This window comes from Pipistrellus kuhlii, unplaced genomic scaffold (genome assembly GCF_014108245.1).
Source record: "Pipistrellus kuhlii isolate mPipKuh1 unplaced genomic scaffold, mPipKuh1.p scaffold_m20_p_7, whole genome shotgun sequence".
NCBI lineage: Eukaryota > Metazoa > Chordata > Mammalia > Chiroptera > Vespertilionidae > Pipistrellus > Pipistrellus kuhlii.
The window spans coordinates 46,765,769-46,784,073 of NW_023425573.1; the positions used below are offsets into that span (position 1 = coordinate 46,765,769).

The window sequence follows — 18,305 nt, forward strand, 5'->3', positions numbered from 1 at the left end:
TTTGTCTGAGAGGATTAAGGTGACAAATATTCCAAAGTAAAAGAAACAGAGCTCTCTTAAAACAAATTATTCCATTCAACACTTACTTTTAACAGTGCCAGGGAAGAGATATAGACTTGTTCTGCTGTGTCCACTGCAGGAGCATCTGTAGGTGGCCCCTAGAAACAAGCATATCAATTATAAACACACAGAGTTTATGAGTTTAAAAGTAAAGTTACAATTTGATTGGTTTTAAGAGTTTTGGGAAAATATGCTGTATCCTTTTATTCAGGTACAACACAAATAATCAAAACAAGTTTGGGATATCAAACCTGTAGAAAACAGATCAAACTTAGAACTAAGGCAAATGTCCAATGGACATAAAGCTTAAATCTTTCAGCAGTGCTAATCTATCTCCACTCCAAAATAACTGTAATATACCAATTAGTCATATTTCTCACCAAAATGTGAAGGCAAAATACTATCAGACTAGCATGATTAACTGTAAACAGCAAATTCTGTAAGCTTGATTTTCAGCATGTAGATTTCTTTGAAAATAGTAGATACAGTTGGGAGGTGGGGGAGAAGGAGGACAAAAGACTTCTAATCTCTAGGTGAAAGAGCTGTGAACAACATACTCTATACTTCACCTGATGAAGTTGTTCCCCTCCTCCTAAACAACAACAATTTAACACAGTAAACCCCAAGTGTGAACTAACATGAAAACACTTCCAAAACCTAACCACTATCTTTAAAACAAGTATTAACCTTATTACAGGCTAAGGAAGGTCTATGTTTCTCCTTAAGGAGTCCATCTTCATCAAAAGCAACAACCTCTTTTATTGTAACATTCTGTGCCATATTTTATATATAGTACTTACGCTCAAGATGACTACAATCTTATAAATGTAATTCCACATAGAAATTTTTTAAAATTTCTTATTGTTGAAAGTATTATAGAAGTTCCCCTTTTTCTCCCATTGACCCTCTCTACCACCACCAACCCCCCCCCTGCCAGAGAACTATTGTGTCCATATATGCATATAAATTCTTTAATTAATCTCTTCCCTCCCCCACCCCTCCCTGTGAAATTCCTCAGTCTGTTCCTTGCTTCTATTTCTCAGGATCTATTTTGTTCATTAAATTCCACATATGAATGAGATCATGTGATTCTTGTCATTCTCTGGCTTATTTCCCTTAGCATAAAACTCTCTCCCGGTTCTTCCATGCTATATCAAAGGGTAAGAGATCCTCCTTTTTTACAGCTGCATAGTATTGCATTGTGTAAATTGTACCTACAAGATGACTACAATCTTATAAATGTAATTCCGAAAATAGAAAACTTTTTTCCCTTAATACTGGACAGTCTAGGAAATTAAAATGAAATGTGACTATAATTGTTAGGTGCAGTTTTGCTTAAAGTTCCCTTTCCTTGACATATAACTGCTACAAACTATATAAGAAACATGTTAGCTTTCAAAATTATGTCAACACTATCTTGCTCTAACAGGTTTGCTCACTAAAATTAAACAACTGCTTTACTCATTACATTTCACACTTATAGGTCTATGTATACTTTGTGCTTCTTCTTGTCTATTTATATGCTAAATTCTGTGATTTGTTTTGTTTAAAAGCTCATTAATATTTACTGGTAATGAAAGTGTAATATGCAAATCAACAGAATGGCAGCCAGACATGGGAACCTAAGTAAGGAGCGAGGGGTCCGGGACTGAGAGGGTGTAGGCCGGGCTGAGGGACACCCTCTCACCCCAGTGCACGAATCTCATGCACTGGGCCTGTAGTTAAGAATAAAAGGCCCTAAAATTAAGTTTTCTCTAAATACAAGAATCATACAAAAATCACCTGTTTCTGTATGTACAATGTGGAAGAAAAATTCAAATCCCTTAAAATTTTAAATAATAAATGCCACATAACTTAAAAACTGACTTAATTCTTTATCTATTCTCACCCAATACAGCTTTATCACTTGCATTTCAAATATATATGAATCTCAGAATGAAAATTTAAGGTAAGTTAAAGTGCTACCATGCCAAAGTATTTGCTGAGATCACCATCATATAAAACATGATAATTTTGTTAAAATAAATATATTCATCCAAGAAAGTTAAGAAAATGTAAGAAGATAAGGGCAGTAGTAAATTGTGATGAGAGGTTTCAGGGAAATAATACTCTAAAGTCAGGACAGTGAACACTATATTCATAAAAAGTATTTCTAGGATTCACAGCAACTTAAAATACACATATGGAGAAAGAATTTTAAACTGGTATCTAAACTACAGTTATTAATACAAGGTGATCAACTTGTCAGAAAATATTAAGAAGAAAAACAAAGAATAGCCCTGGCTAGGCAGCTCAGTTGCTTAAAACATTATTCGGATACACCAAGGTTGTAGGTGCAAACCTTTGTAGGGACATATACAAGAATCAACCAGTGAATGCATAAACAGAACAACAAATCTCTCTTTCTCTTTCAATAAATAGAAAAATAAACAAACAGGGAAATAAAACAACACACCATCACTGAAACGTATTATTGACAAAATCCAGAAATTATTTCTGCCATCAATAAAAGAACAAACACTGTTCTGTTCAACATTATATGTAAACAGTACCTAGCAAGTGCCTGGCACATAATAAGAGAACTCGAGTATTGGTTGAAAAAATTGAGGTATTGCAAACCAATGGGGCAGAAATAAAAAATACCCACCCAGATCTACCCTTTGAGAGAGAACAAGTCGTATGTATTAGGTCTAGTAATAATTAATGTCGTTTTCTAATACTTTTTTAAATCGAATTTATTTAAACAATACAACAAAATTTAATCAACAATATAGTTGCCGTTGTTTTCTACTACTTGTGCCCAACGCTCAGGAAGCATTTTAATCCCTCTGTTGTAAAATTCTTGTGATTTTGATGCAAAAAATTCGGTCAATGCATGTTTGAGGCATTCTTCATTATTAAATTTTTTTCCAAGAAGAAAGTTTTGCAAAGAACGAAACAAATGGTAATCAGAAGGGGCAATATCAGGAGAATATGCAGGTTGAGGGAGAACTTCCCATTCCAACTGGCGCAGTTTTTCAGCAGTGATTCTTGCAGTATGCGGTCGTGCGTTATCGTGGTGAAGAATTACGCCCTTCCGATTAATCAGCGCGGATTCTTTTTCTCTTAAAGCTTGGGCTAACCTTTCCAATTGGGCACTATACACTGCACTTGTAATGGTTTGGTTAGATGGTAAAAGTTCATAATGAAGAATTCCTTTAAAATTCCACCAAACACACAACATCACTTTTTTCGCATGCAAATCAGGTTTTGGCATGGGCTGCGGAGCCTCATTTTTGTCCAACCATTGAGGCCGCCTTTTCAAATTAACATAAGCACCCATTTTTCATCTCCGGTAACAATTTGCTCTAAAAACGGCAAACGGTTTTGACGAGAGGAGCGAACTGCAAATTGTGACTCTTTGATTACGGTTGTTGTGGGTCAACTCATGAGGAACCCATTTTCCAAACTTTTGGACTTTGCCAAGTGCACGCAATTGATTGGAAATTGTTTTTTGTGAACAATTTAAAGTTGTTGCAAGCTCTTGTTGGGTAATTTGAGGATTTTGCACCAAAAGAGCTTGAAGAGCTTCTTGATCAAAATTGGACACACGGCCTCGACCACTCTTGTCATCTAACGAAAAATTTCCCTCGCGAAATTTCTCAAACCAACGCTGGCATTTTCTGGCGCTAACTGCATCTTGACCAAGAGCACTACAGATGTTTTTTGCAGCCTCACTTGCTTTTCTTCCTAATTGGAACTCGTAAAGCATGCAGTGCCGAATAGGCTCTTCATCCGCCATCTTCTTAGCCCTAGTTTTGCAACAAAAAACAAACCAAACACAAACTTTTTCAAGCAAAACTTGTTAATTGCACTTCACATGTTCTATAGATACCACGTGTTTGAAGGTTATGTCAATACAAGTCAACGCCAAGCAAGATTTTAAACGAATGTTTAAAAACGACATTAATTATTACTAGACCCGATAAGTAAATTTAAAGATCCTTAGCTACTCTTTCACTATTTTCTTCTTCTTTAAAAAAAAAAATAATATTTTTATATGTTTTTATTGATTTTAGAGGAAGGGAGGAAAAGAGAGAGATACAAACATCAACGATGAGAAAGAATAACTGATCAGCTGCCTACTGCATGTCCCCTTCTAGGGACCATGCCTGAAACCCAAGCAGTGCCTGACTGGGAATCGAACTGTGACCTCCTGGTCCATGCTCAATGGTTAACCACTGAATGACACCAGCCAGATCACTATTTTCTTCTGACTCAGAAACCTACTACCAGAAAATATGCAGCAATGTTCCTACTATATGGGTGCTGTTTTTAGAGACAGCAGTCAGTGATATTTTCTGTTGCCCCTTTCACTCCATGACTACTTTATTACTTGATCTAGTTAGACTAAATTTTCCAAAGAGCTTGGCAAGAAGTAGCAGTGAACTGTATCAAGGAAGGAAGGGAGGGATGGAAGGATGGATGGGTGAATTCCAGTTCCGGGCAAGACTCTGGAGACCCAAACTCATATGGGGAGAAACTGGATTGTCTGGCATTGGATTGGAACACGAAGGTGGCTTTCAGAGGTGCTTGAAGCAATTACCAGGCTAGCAGGAGAGGGCAGTTAGGGGCAATTGAGCCGGCAGGGGAGTGGTTAGGGGGTGATCAGGCAGGCAGGCAGGCATGCATGCAGCTGGGAGCCAGGGGTCCCAGATTGAAGAGGACACCCCCCCACCCCCGTGCACGAATTTTGTGCACGAGGCCTCTAGTTTAAGTAAATACTGTATTTTTCGGACCATAAGACGCTCCGGACCATAAGACGCACCAGTTTTTAGAGAAGGGAAATGAAGAAAAAAAGATTCTGAAACAAATAGTGTCCTAAAATATTTTATGTGCATTAAAACCCAACATCACAGTCATAAACACATGTAATCAACCCTGTAAAGTAAACAGCAGCATTTAGAACCATTTTAGAGCCGGGCAAGCACACAGAGACCACACAGAGCCGGGCAAGTAAAAAAACTTTTTTTTTAAAGTATATGTGTAGGCTATATTTGGACCATAAGACGCAGGGACTTTTCCCCCCCACTTCTGGGGGGAAAAAAGTGCGTCTTATGGTCCGAAAAATATGGTAAGCAGAAATATGTGCATAACAAGAACATTCATGATAGTTCTTCTTAAAATACTGCAAATAAACCTAAGAACAAGATAACAACCAAGAACTGAAGAATACTGTTGAAAGTTCCTTCATTTAAAATCTCTGCTGTAGCCATCTTAATCAGCAACATTACCTTAAGTTAAAGGTATGCCACTGCTGCTATACTAAATATTTTGAACTTACAATCTTTAAGGAATTATCTCCTAATTTAAAAAGAAAACTAAGACAATGGAACATGGCTGCTAAATACATTTACATGGAGGCAGATTTCTCTCCCTTCTTGGAGGCTATGATAGCAAAAAAGATAAATTAGCAATTAACCTATAAGACACAGACTTCAATGTTCGCCAGAGGGGGGGAAAAATTATAGCTCTTAGGGATATGGCCTTTTTTGGCCAGTTCTGGACTGTATGCAAAAGATTCCACTTTAGAAATTTCTTCAGTCTTAAAATCTGAGCTATCAGTGTGGGGAAATGGCTTAAAATCATGATATGTAGTAAAGGTTCAAAAGAACTTGATGTAACTTGGAAAAGATTCACGGTACAGAACAGTGATCTTCAAATGTAAGAAAAGTTGTCAGACAAAGTTCAGACTAATAGTTCTCAAGGTGCAGTGCTTGAACCAGACGCAGCATTGGTATTATCTGGGAATTTGTTAGAAATGCACCTTCCTGCTAAAACAGAAATTCTGGGGGCAAAGCCCAGAAATAGGATTTTGAAAAAGCCCTCTAGGTGATTCTAATGCTCACTAAATTATGAGGACCTCTGATTTTAGACTACATAGTTTATAGAACTATGGCTAATGGAAAAAGCTTATATTTGTCCAAGCTATCTATAATAAAAAAGAGTTGAATTAATGAGAGCCTTGTAATAGGAGTTATTAAAACATAAGTGTTCAAATTTATGAACATGTTATACAAGGGTCTCAAACATTTGATAACTGTTTAAGTCAGATGATATTTTTGGGTTCTCTCCCAACTCAACAATCATTACATTGTTTCCCAAAGAGACAAACAGATTCAACATCTTCAAAATCAAACTTACCAAGTTTCTCTACAAGCTAACTTTCCCGACTTATAATTTTAATTAATTGAGTAGTCTAAAACTAGAAATTTGTACAAAATTTTGTTGACTATCCTTCATTCCTCATATGGAATATATCACAAAGTTTTATCAATTCTTTTGTTATTCTGGAGTGACAAGAGATTTCAAAAAAATATTCATTTAAAAAAATTTTAAGAAAATACTATCCAAAGAGTTCATTCCTAATCAAGTTTAGAATATTTTGCATATGTACCCTACCCCCCAAAGTTATGCTGTATGTTAGAATATTAAAGACTCTAAGGAAAATTCTGGAGTGGAAAAAAATCTGTTTATCTTTATTTAATCTAAAGTTTTCTGAATCATTCCATGGGCTACACTGTCCTCTCAGAACAAATCCAGAGTTTCTTTCTAAGGCTCTGAAAACATTTATCATTTTTTTCAAATGTGAAGGCTTTTACCACTGTGCCTAGCACTTGTATGGTTAAATGAAAGCTTCAAGAAGCTTATGATGTAGTTAGAAAGGCAGACACATTGGCATAGGTTACCAGAATTAAAATGCAATTTCTGATGTCCAGTAGTGTGCTCTTCCCACAATAGCATGCCTTCCTATTTTCAGATGCCCAAAAGTACTTTTATTCTGAAGGCTTAGTTCCTTTCCTTTGTTTATTTTAGAATCCTCTGCTACCTGGAACCATTTCCTATTAAAGATATAGGATGCTGTTCCTCCCCAAAAGCAGTTAGCATGCCCACTGAGAACAAAGGACATCTCCATATATTTTCTAAAATCTGGATGGGCACATTGGGCTTTGCAGTGAAGCAGAACTGTATTTACTTATAGAATAGTTCATACTCTACTATAAAAACAAAAACAAAAAGCCTCTTTATTAAAACACACTGTAGGAAATTTAAGTCACACAAAATCACATGTAATGACAAATTCTACACATCCTGTGCATAAGATTAAAAAGAAATATGGCCCTTGTCGGTTTGGCTCAATGGATAGAGCATTGACATGCAGACTGAAGGATCCCAGGTTCAATTATGATCAAGGGCACATGCCTGGATTGCAAACTCAATCCCCAGTGTGGGCATGCAGTAGGCAGCCCATCAAAGACTCTCTCTCTCTCTCTCTCTCTCTCTCTCTCATGCCTGGCTGCAAGCTCAATCCCCAGTGTGGGCATGCAGGAGGCAGGAGGCAGCCGAACAATGACACACACACACACACACACACACACACACACACACACACACACACACACACTCTCTCTCTCTCTCTCTCTCCCTTCCTCCCTCCCTCCCCTTCCTCTTTGAAATCAATAAAAAAAAAACTTTTAATCTGAATAAATGTAGAGAATTTTAATTATTGCAATCATTTTTCTTTTATTTACTTCTCCTTATTTTCTTATTTTTCCATCACCATTTATGCCCACTATATCCTATCCTACCACCATTCAATCATCTTTCATTCATTAAGAATTTATGCTCAAGAAACTAAGCTAAATGTTGGGTAAACTAAGGTGAAAATTATATGAAATAAATTAAATGAAAACCTGGGCTCAAATATTTTTGAATTTTAAAAATTAGCTTAGATGATTACTATTATAAAAAAAATTAAATAATAGAGAAAATGTGTTTGGTTTTTTCTGGTGCTTAAACAATAGCATATCTCTAAAATTATCAGCTTATACAGTGCATGAACTATTCAAGTTAACTCTGCTGACCTTATAACAACTATTTTATCATCATAATAAACAAGCACAAAAAGTCACGTTTTTGGAGACTGAATATGATATAACAAACTTCAAGGTCCTTTAATAACAAATGTTAGAATAACTGAAGGCACTGGTATAACTAAGGCAGTATTAATAAGCAAAAAACAAACAAACAAACAAAAAAACGAAGAGAATTTATCTGTATTTCACACAATCCCACTATAAAATAGAAACACACATCACTGACAAGAGATAAATAAACATTTGAATGTTTCAATTTGAAAATTGGAATATGATTTAGTTCTATACTGCTGTAAAAAAAAAAAAAACATGAAACTAAATGCACTTACCCCTTCAAATAAATAAGAAATTGAAATAATTACTTTCGTTATATATTTCTCATTCTTAGTACTTAATTCCTATAGGCAACTTTGAAATGACTTAGGTTTGACTATTTAAAATAAGTTTGTTTTAAAAGGGGGGAACTGTATTTCTTTAAACTGACTAAAATTATAAGTCAGCCATCTAATGGAACTGTGGGGTAAATAAGTGAGCCATTGGCACAAGGAGTGAGATCGACCTTTATATTAATGTGAAAATCTACCCAACCAATGACATGTAATACCTATGATGGACTCCACAGAGGCATCAAGCGTACCTCTGTACAATAAGTTTTAATTGGTAACATTTAGTAAAACAGAAATTATTATTCAAGTCCACAAATTTTAAGTGTGGTTAAATTAAATGAGACATGAGTTGAGTTTTTTTTGTCTTTTATTTTTTCTATTTAGAAGGTTAAAATTTGATCCAGCATTAAAAGGTGTGACTTTTACTTGGGTAGCCCTTGTTGACTAAGTGTTAAAAAAAAAAAAAAAAAAAAAAAAAAAAAAAAAAAAAAAAGGTATTTGCCATTATAACAGGATAAAAACTAACGACTCAAAGTGTTACCTACTCAGGCCTTTTAACAAATTTGTTAACACTATTAGTTACATTACTCCACCTTTCTCTTAGTGTGAACTGGTATCAATTACTTAGCCAATTTTATTATGTTATTAAAATACCTGCTGATTAAACATGAACCAAAGTGTCAGCTGAAAGAAATGTAAAATAAAGAGTATCACTGAACTTCAACACTTCAAATATAACTGAAATTATAAAGTTATCTTGGGAAATGACATTTCAAGATTTATAAAAAATGTTGCTGTGGGAGTAAATATTACATAGGACTTATTTTTATACTGGCTATTTAAAGGGGTATATTTGGTCTTGCATTATAGAATTATGTTTAAAGGTCTATTAAAATATGTATTTTCAACAAAGGAAAAATAAACTATTGTATATCAACAAATAAAAGTGACTACTTTAAAACAAAATGAAACCTAAAAATAATACATTGAATAGTTAACAAAAATAATTCCTTTTTTTTAACTTTTATTGTTGACACTGTTACAGATGTCCCCTTCGCTCCCTTTGCCTATCCCCATCCCTTCCCACTGTGGTCTGTGCAGAAAATAATTTTAATCTATGGTATCCAATATAACCCTCAACAGATTCTGTCAAAAAATTTAAATTTTGCCGAGACCGGTTTGGCTCAATGGACAGAGCGTCGGCTTGGGGACTGAAGGGACCCGGGTTCGATTCCGGTCAAGGGCATGTACCTTGGTTGCGGGCATATCCCCAGTAGGGGGTGTGCAAGAGGCAGCTGATTGATGACTCTCTCTCATCGATGTTTCTAGCTTTCTATCTCTCTCCCTTCCTCTCTGTACAAAATCAATAAAATATATATATTTAAAAAAAAAAAAAAAAAAAAAAAATTTAAATTTTGATGAAACCAGCACCTTCAATTTCCTCAATGAAAAAACTCAAAAAGAGAAAAAAAAGAAAAGCACACACAAAATAAATAAATTCAAACATATACAAGTAACTACCACTGTATTGTTTATCTCTTACCCAGAAAGGTAAGAAGCAACCTTTTAATACTTTAATTTTGTGAGTATTAAACAACTAGTGTGAAAAACAAGCTGCATGTAAACTATTTCTACTGCCTGAGCTTCAATGACTAGCTGAGGCAACCTGTTATAGGAGGTGTTAATTGGCAATAGGAGTACAAGTCAGAAGCATGTTCCCCATCGTCCTAACCCAGCAAGGCGAGGTCATTAAAGTGGAAATGAATTCTTTCATGTCGACTTAACCCCTTCAATGCATGATTTCAGCTGTTTCCTCTCAATTAATTTTTAAAACTTGTTACTTTTTAGAGTTAAAAAAAATGTTTTTAAAAAAAGTCCTTTGGCTGACAGTTCCAATGACTATATTATTTAGAAAAGGATAGAACAAGTTAGGTAATTGCAATGCATTATTGCAACTCTCCCCTCTGAAAAACATATAAACTAATTGTATTTGCTTATTTTAACACTGAAAAGAAGATACAGGATATAGTGTTTAGAAGTAGCCTGGAACCATTTAGTCACATAGAGTTTTGATTTACATTTCTTTTTCAGGATCCAACAACTATCCCACATTGAAAACTTAATCACATTAACCTTGGGATAGAGCAGAACTATTTTTTTTATTCCCATAATCTTCGTAAAAGAATTCCCAATATAAAAATGTTTTGAAACATATATGTTAAACACTTTCCTAATTATGTTTCTTTATTCTGGTAAGGTGCATAGTCACAACATATCCTGATCACTGGTAGCCAAAAAAGCCAAAATTCCTTTTAAGGCATGATCTTAGAGGTTTCCAGATGGCACATTAATTCTTAAAAAAAAAAAAAAAAAAAAAAAGAAAAAAAAAAAAAAAAAAAAAAAAAAAAAAAAAAAAAGACAAAAAGAAGGAAAGAAAAATAAGAAGGGAAATGTCAAAATAATGATACATTGCTTTGAAATGCTATATTTATAAATGCTAATATTCCCATATATTTTTAAACATTATAGGCATTTAAAATAAAACTCAATTATATAAATAACATTCTAAATAGTATGATAAAAAATTAGCATATATATGATGCATCTTTCATCTCTGAGTAATATTGGAAGAACTTAATAAAAATATCAGACTAAGAACCAAAAATTTAAAAACCTTTAATACCTAACACTATGTAGCTTGTGATAAAATCAAATAGGAATTACCAACATGACATAATTTCACCCACTGTTATAAAACAGCTGGGCTCTGGAGGAAATATAATTAATAATATACTTATTAGAAGTCATTGGTTAATTCCCAGTCAGGGCACATGCCTGGGTTATGGGCTCAATCCACAGAAGAGGGTGTATAGGAGGCAGCCAATCAATGTTTTCTCTCATTGATGTTTCTATTTCTCTATCCCTCTCTATTCCTCTCTAAAAAACAACAAAAACTCATTTATAAAAAGAATATAAAAATTTCAGTGGGAAACAGGCACTAGGTTGAGGCAATGTAATAGTAACAGGGGAAAGAGGAATATGGCACCATCATCTGGTTATAAAGACATCTGATCAAAGTAACATAGGGGCTGATGGTCTAGTGCACAATGACCAACTGTGACATTTCTTTCTCTTTAAGACCACCCTTGATACTTACTTTCACCTACTTAAAAACGTGTGTGTGAAATATGCCTTAAGCACCAATCACTTTAGACATCTTTGAAATCTGTCTCTCCAGAAGAGGGACTATCTCCCACACTGGGTGATTTTCATTTTGCCCCACAGGAATCAGGAAAGAGCAAGCACAATGTTTGGTTACTTTTGCTATATAAAGCACAATCATTCACAAGAATCAATCAAACTTCAGAAACCAAAGGATAACAACAAATGTTTTAGAGTGGCTAAAACACACTATCTTTTGTAATTGGAAATAGGGTCCCAAAATGAAGCAGAACCTTGAATGCCCTACAATAGAACATTAAGGTATCACAAGTGTTCCATATTACTTCCAGTAATATGTAGTGGCTCTTTGTTTTATAGAATTTGTACAAATATTATATCTGACTCATAGTCGTGAGGCCAGGGGCTATTTCTCTTTAACATATAGTTCTCAGAACAAAATATTCTTTAAAAAAAAAAATCATATATAATAAAGGCCCAATATGCAAATAACCAAACAGCGGAATGACCAATTGAACAACTAGTCACTATGACACACTCTAACCACCAGGGGGCAGACACTCAATGCAGGAGCTGCCCCCTGATGGTCAGTGCGCTCCCACATGGGGAGTGCCACTCAGCCAGGAGCCTTTTCCACCTCCACTGCAGGCAGGAAGAACTGCGAGAGCCCTGCTCTGTGAAAGGGATCCTGGACGGTGAGAGGGTGCAGGCCGGGCAGAAGGATCCCCCCACCCCCACCCAGTGCACGAATTTCATGCACAGAGCCTCTAGTAATATTATAAAAATCTGATTCTCTGACATTCAAGTAATGGGTACCACTGGAAGAGAAGACAATTCAAGGCCGGAATTAGCTATAATACATCACTGACCAAAGGAACTGAAGGTTAATTAAGTGGATGCTACTATGATTGGCTGTTAGAGCACTAAACAGCCATAAAGCCAGGCCCTAGAGGTGTTAAAAGGTACTAATAACCTTGTCTGTTGGATGTACCTTACTTTATACTTTTTCACATACTTTATAATAACATCTTGCCGAAACTCGTTTGGCTTAGTGGTAGAGCATCGGCCTGTGGACTGAAAGGTCCCAGGTTCGATTTTGGTCAAGGGCATGTACATTGGTTGCGGGCACATCCCTGGTAGGGGGTGTGCAAGAGGCAGCTGACTGATGTTTCTATCTCATTGACGTTTCTAGCTCTCTATCTCTCTCCCTTCCTCTCTGTAAAAAATCAATAAAATATATATATTTTTAAAAATAACATCTTGCTTCACTTTTACAAATTTGTGATTTATGAAACCTGATGAAAGAAGACCAAGGAACAATATATAAGAAAAAGAGTACCACACAGAGGAGAAGGAACCCCAAAAGTGGGTGAGTATGGGCATGGCTAGGAGAAAAAAAGACTCAAGAAAGTTCTGCGCGCCACACACAAGGACATGCAACAGGTATATAATGAATTAATTAGATGTGGTGCTAGTCCTTAAAATGCATGTAGGAGACAGATAATATAAGTAAATAGAAAAATGAATACATAATTGTAACTTGGGTTTGGAACCAAAATAAATAAAGAATAAGTCTTGGGGACATAATATTGATAAAAAGTTTTACTTTCCAAAAGCCTCCCCAGAAAGCAAATACACAATGAACATGTAAGCCAGTGGTTATTAACCCTGTTAATCCCTCAGTATCAAATGGAGAACTAAAAAATTCTGATTTCTGGACCCACCTCAGAAATGCTACTTTAAACTGCTTTGGGGTGAAGCCCAAAAACCTCTTTTTTTATTTTTTTAGTACCCCAAATGATTCTTTGTAATAAGCGATTCTTTTATTATGTTAAAGAATAAAACACCCTTGCCAAATGATCACTCAATTTCCTCTTATAAAAAGAGCACAAGTGAAAGTTACATCTTAATAATATATAGACATTAGAGGCTCGGTGCAAGAAATTTGTGCACGAAGGGGGGGTGGGTGCAGTGTCCCTCAGCCTAGCCTGCACCCTCTCCAATCTGGGACCCCTCTCATAATCCAGGACTGCTGGCTCCCAACCACTCACCTGCCTACCTGATTGCCCCTAAATGCTTCTGCCTGCCAGCCTGATCACCCCCTAAGCACTCCCCTGAAAGCCTGATCAACACCTAATTGCTCCCCGACCAGCCAGATTGCCCCTAACTGCCCTCCATGCCAGCCTAGTCAACCCTAACTGCCCTCCCCTGCCAGTCTGGTCACCCCTAACTACCCTCCCTTGCCTGCCTGCTTGCCCCTAACAGCCCTCCCCTGCAGGCCTTCCCCCCCACCCCCAACTGCCCTCCCATGCAGGCCTGGGACACCCCCCCAACTGCCCAACTGCCCTCCCCTGCAGGACATCTTGTGTAACATAGGGGCAGCCATCTTTGTCCACATTGGGGGGGGGGGGGGCATCTTGGGTCTTGGAGTGACGGCCAATTTACACATTACTCTTTTATTAGATAGGATAGTTTCATTTTTGTTGCAAATCAGAATCTTCTTTGAAATAGTTTCTCTCTCCAAATGCTTAACTAATCATTCCTTAATGAAAGATGTCATTTACTTTATACAAGACACCATTCACAGTTCAGAACACACTGTGCATAAGACCTGCTGGTCTCTCCAACCTCTGTCCCTAGCATAACTAACAGTGGACTCACCAGCCATTCCTTGAGTAGTGCTCTTCAAATGCACTGGATTTTCTCTGCTATGCACTTTTCTCCTCACCATGTCATTAAAGTCTCCATTAACTGGTTTATAACTTCACATGGCACCTGGGTCAGTGGTCTGCATACTACTATCGCTCCCTGATAAACTATCTTAATAGAAAAGTCAAAAAGTTTAAGAGAAAGCTCCTGATATTATAGAAAGGATTCCACATGCAAGAAAGATGCTACAATAAATAAATAGCTTTTCAATCTCTTTATAAATAAATGCAGTTTTAGCTTTTATTTTTTATCACTATCTCACACTAAAACATGCCAAGCGGCATTCTGATGCCTCCGTGAGCCAAGCATACATGAAAATGCCAAAGGCAATCCTTTACTTGTGTGGTCTCCATTAAGAACTTTAGATCCCTTCTCTCAGAAGGGTAAGAATATTCAAAAGATAGAATAAATGAGAGGTTAGAGAAAAATAAATATACTTAGAAAGTATATTTAGAAAGGAACAAGAAGTATACTTAGAAAGGAACAAGAAACTGAGATAGTAAATTAATTAGGCACCAGACATGGAGCTAATCTGTCTTAGGCCTAAGAGTAGAAAGTTGCCTTCCTCGGAGGAGAGGCCATTTAGGCAGGTATGTGAGTAGATGAGAGGAAGAGAGAGCCAAGTGACAATTATCCACAAAGTTAGTTAGAAAAAAGCTTTTTCTAACTAACTACTGTTAGTTTTTTTTTTTGTAAAACTTGTAAAATACAATATTTAAGATACAGAAAGATCTAATAAATAATAAATATACAACCCATAAAAGTAACAGTTGGGCTGAAGCTCATTTGTCATCTTCTTTGATTGACTGCATCTTTCCTTACCCCCAAGTTGTAGCCACTGGTCTAATTTTGGAGATTATCATGCATTTCTTTATACTTTCACTAAATAAGTACAAATAGGTAATATATAGTAACTGCATATTATTAAATTGTATATAAAAACTTCATATAGAACCTATTATTTTTCCACTTGCTTTTTCCCTTCATTATGTTAGTATGGATTAATCAAGTTGATATGTAAAAATCACTTACTTTCTAAAAGTCCATTGTTAAGTGTAATTATGTACACATTTTCTCATGAGTTAACTATTATGTACACATTTTCCACTAATGGATAATTAGGTAGTTTTTAATTCTTGATATTATATAGAGAGATCAGCAAACTATAAGCTGTGGGCAAGCCAGTTATTGTTTTTTTACAAATAAAGTTTTATTGGAACACAGCCAGGTCCATTCATTTTTGTATTACGTATGGCTGCTTTAACACTACAGATTTACTATCTGGCCCTTTAAGAAGAGAATACCAACCATTGTTGTAAACAATGCTATTATGAATGCCCTTGTATCCATGTGGGATACATAATTGGGGGGGAGGGGAATAGTAGGTTATAGAAGAGGAAAATATCATTTCTAAATTTCACTGAAATGTTTTCGAAAATGGTTGTAATATTATCATTAGCTTACATGCAAAAGAGCATTTGTGTTTCTTCCAATGTTCATATCTGTTGCCCTTTCAAAAACTTTTTTTATTACTGATTTATAGAAGTCAAATACACACACACACACACACACACACACACACACACACGCACGCATATACTAGAAGCCTGATGCACGAATCTTCATGCTAGAATGGGCTTTTCTTTCCCTGGCTGTTGGCACCACCTTTCCACTCCAGCCTAGCTTCTTTCTGCTCTTGCCCCACCCTCCCATGCTGCCCAGAGGCCCTGGGGGGAGGGGGACAAAAAGCATGCATAGTTGCCAAGGCAAGGACAAAAGCATCCTACCTCCTCACTCAGTGACTGTGTATGCAAATTAACTGCCATCTTTGTTGGGTTAATTTGCATATCACTCCTGATTGGCTGGTGGCATAGCAGGTCAATTCACATGTTTGTCTATTATTAGGTAAGATATGTAAAACACTAATGCTTTGTCTATTATATATTAAATATATTTTTCCCCAACTGTGGCTCACTTTTGTCTACATTTCTCCATGCCTCAGGTTCATCTGAAAAATGAGGATTACAAACCAACCCAAATTCATACAGCTGTTGCAGATCATGAGTTAATATATTTAAAATACTTAGAACAGTGCCTAGCACATCTGAATGTTCCACAAGTGTATTTATTTTATAATGGTGTTTCTAGGAAAGGGACAGGCAGGACAATTATTCAACACACACAGTTATAATTTTTGAACTGTGTAACCTGGAATATACTCATTTTTAATAATTTACCTATTTAAAAATACCTTGTTTAGTGTCCAAAAACTCCTTGATTTATGCTAATTAGAAGCAAAAAAAAAGGCTTAGAAGTTCTGAGGCATAACAGAGGATAAAGGATAGAAATCATCTCTTCACGACTTCCTAGAAATACTCTTGACCACTGGCATAACTTTATTAAGCATTCATCTACACACAATAGTATTCGGGACCTCACCCAAAATATTACAGAATTGCTATTTCTGAGGAATTATGGGAACAAGGACAGAAAATTATAGAAGAAAAACCCTTATAAAGCACTGAAAGGATAAATATGGTCAAAAGGCACTAGGGAAAGTTATGTCCTTTAGGGAAGGAAAGCACAAGTCATACTATCTCTTATTACTTCCATTTAATGTTCCACAGAAGAACACTTAAAAATCTTTCAATTCTGCTCTGAAGTCACTTTTTTTTTCAAATGTATTTCTTCTAAAGTCATAATACACTGAACAAGTTACTTAATTGCTATATGCTTCAATTTCCCCACATGTAAAATAGAAACTTGTTGCTTAACTAGCAATAGTTACTAACTACTGGGCATTATTGCCTTAGGAGAGGGAACAGCCAAACCTTTGAGAACAAAAAAACGCAGAGTGGACAGATAGTACAAATAACAAACAAAATATTTAAATAGATAGTGTTCTATCATCAGCAGATGGTCAGCCCAGGGAGGTAAAAGAGCCTGGGGATGAGGCAAATATGTGGAAATCTATTCTGGAAAAAGAACGAATAGGTGCAGGATCCTAAACCATTCTCTTTCTTGTACATTAACATCACATTTTCATGCACTCTTTTTGCACTATGGATCTCAGCCATTGCTTGAATCTAGTCTAGCTCCAGAATTTTGCCTTTCATTGTTTCTCAATACATACTGCCTTTCACAGAGAGTTTGGGCAGGTCAGAGATCTGTGCCAGGGCAGCCAGAAGGTCAAGCTGGTGTCCACAAAGTGATAAGGACACAAATTTGTCCTACACAGAATAGTGACTAGGAAGCCTGCCCAAATTCCAGGAATCTGGGTTTATGGCAAAACAAGAGCATGATAGAGTCCTTTTCAGATAGGAATGTCATTCAGGGACTCTAAAATCTAATCATATCCACAATCTTTCAAAGAAGCCAACTTACCATATTTTTCGGACCATAAGACGCACTTTTTTCCCCCCAGAAGTGGGGGGGGAAAGTCCCTGCGTCTTATGGTCCAAATATAGCCTACACATATACTTTAAAAAAAAAGTTTTTTTACTTGCCCGGCTCTGTGTGGTCTCTGTGTGCTTGCCCGGCTCTAAAATGGTTCTAAATGCTGCTGTTTACTTTACAGGGTTGATTACATGTGTTTATGACTGTGATGTTGGGTTTTAATGCACATAAAATATTTTAGGACACTATTTGTTTCAGAATCTTTTTTTCTTCATTTCCCTTCTCTAAAAACTGGTGCGTCTTATGGTCCGGAGCGTCTTATGGTCCGAAAAATACGGTACTAAAGAAAATGTCCTACAAAATATAAAACCAAACAAGGAAGATGTTGCACAGTGAGTAAGAAGATTTGACAATTTCCAGAAATTTTTATTTTCAATTTATTAACACATTTTAAAATACAATCATTTACCAATAAGTAACTTGAATCCTTAAAAATTTATAGGACAGATGTTAAATTCATTTCACACAAATGCTAAATGCAGAAATCTCAACACTTATGTGGCCTTAGACTACATTTATTTAAAGGAGACATTTGAAAGTAAGTTTATATTAATGGAACAGTGCAAAGAAACTTGCCAATGTGTGCCAGCTCTATGAC

At 36.1% G+C, this 18,305-nt stretch overlaps 1 protein-coding gene across 2 annotated transcripts in view; it reads right to left on the reverse strand.

Annotated features, from left to right (window-relative positions):
* PSMD14 (proteasome 26S subunit, non-ATPase 14) overlaps positions 1-18,305 on the reverse strand; it is a 79,040-nt gene that overhangs the window by 37,779 nt on the left and 22,956 nt on the right. For both annotated transcript variants that reach the window (XM_036420881.2, XM_036420880.2), the window contains one exon: positions 87-158. In XM_036420881.2, the coding sequence (XP_036276774.1) occupies positions 87-158 (72 nt within the window). The remainder of the gene's footprint in view (positions 1-86; positions 159-18,305) is intronic.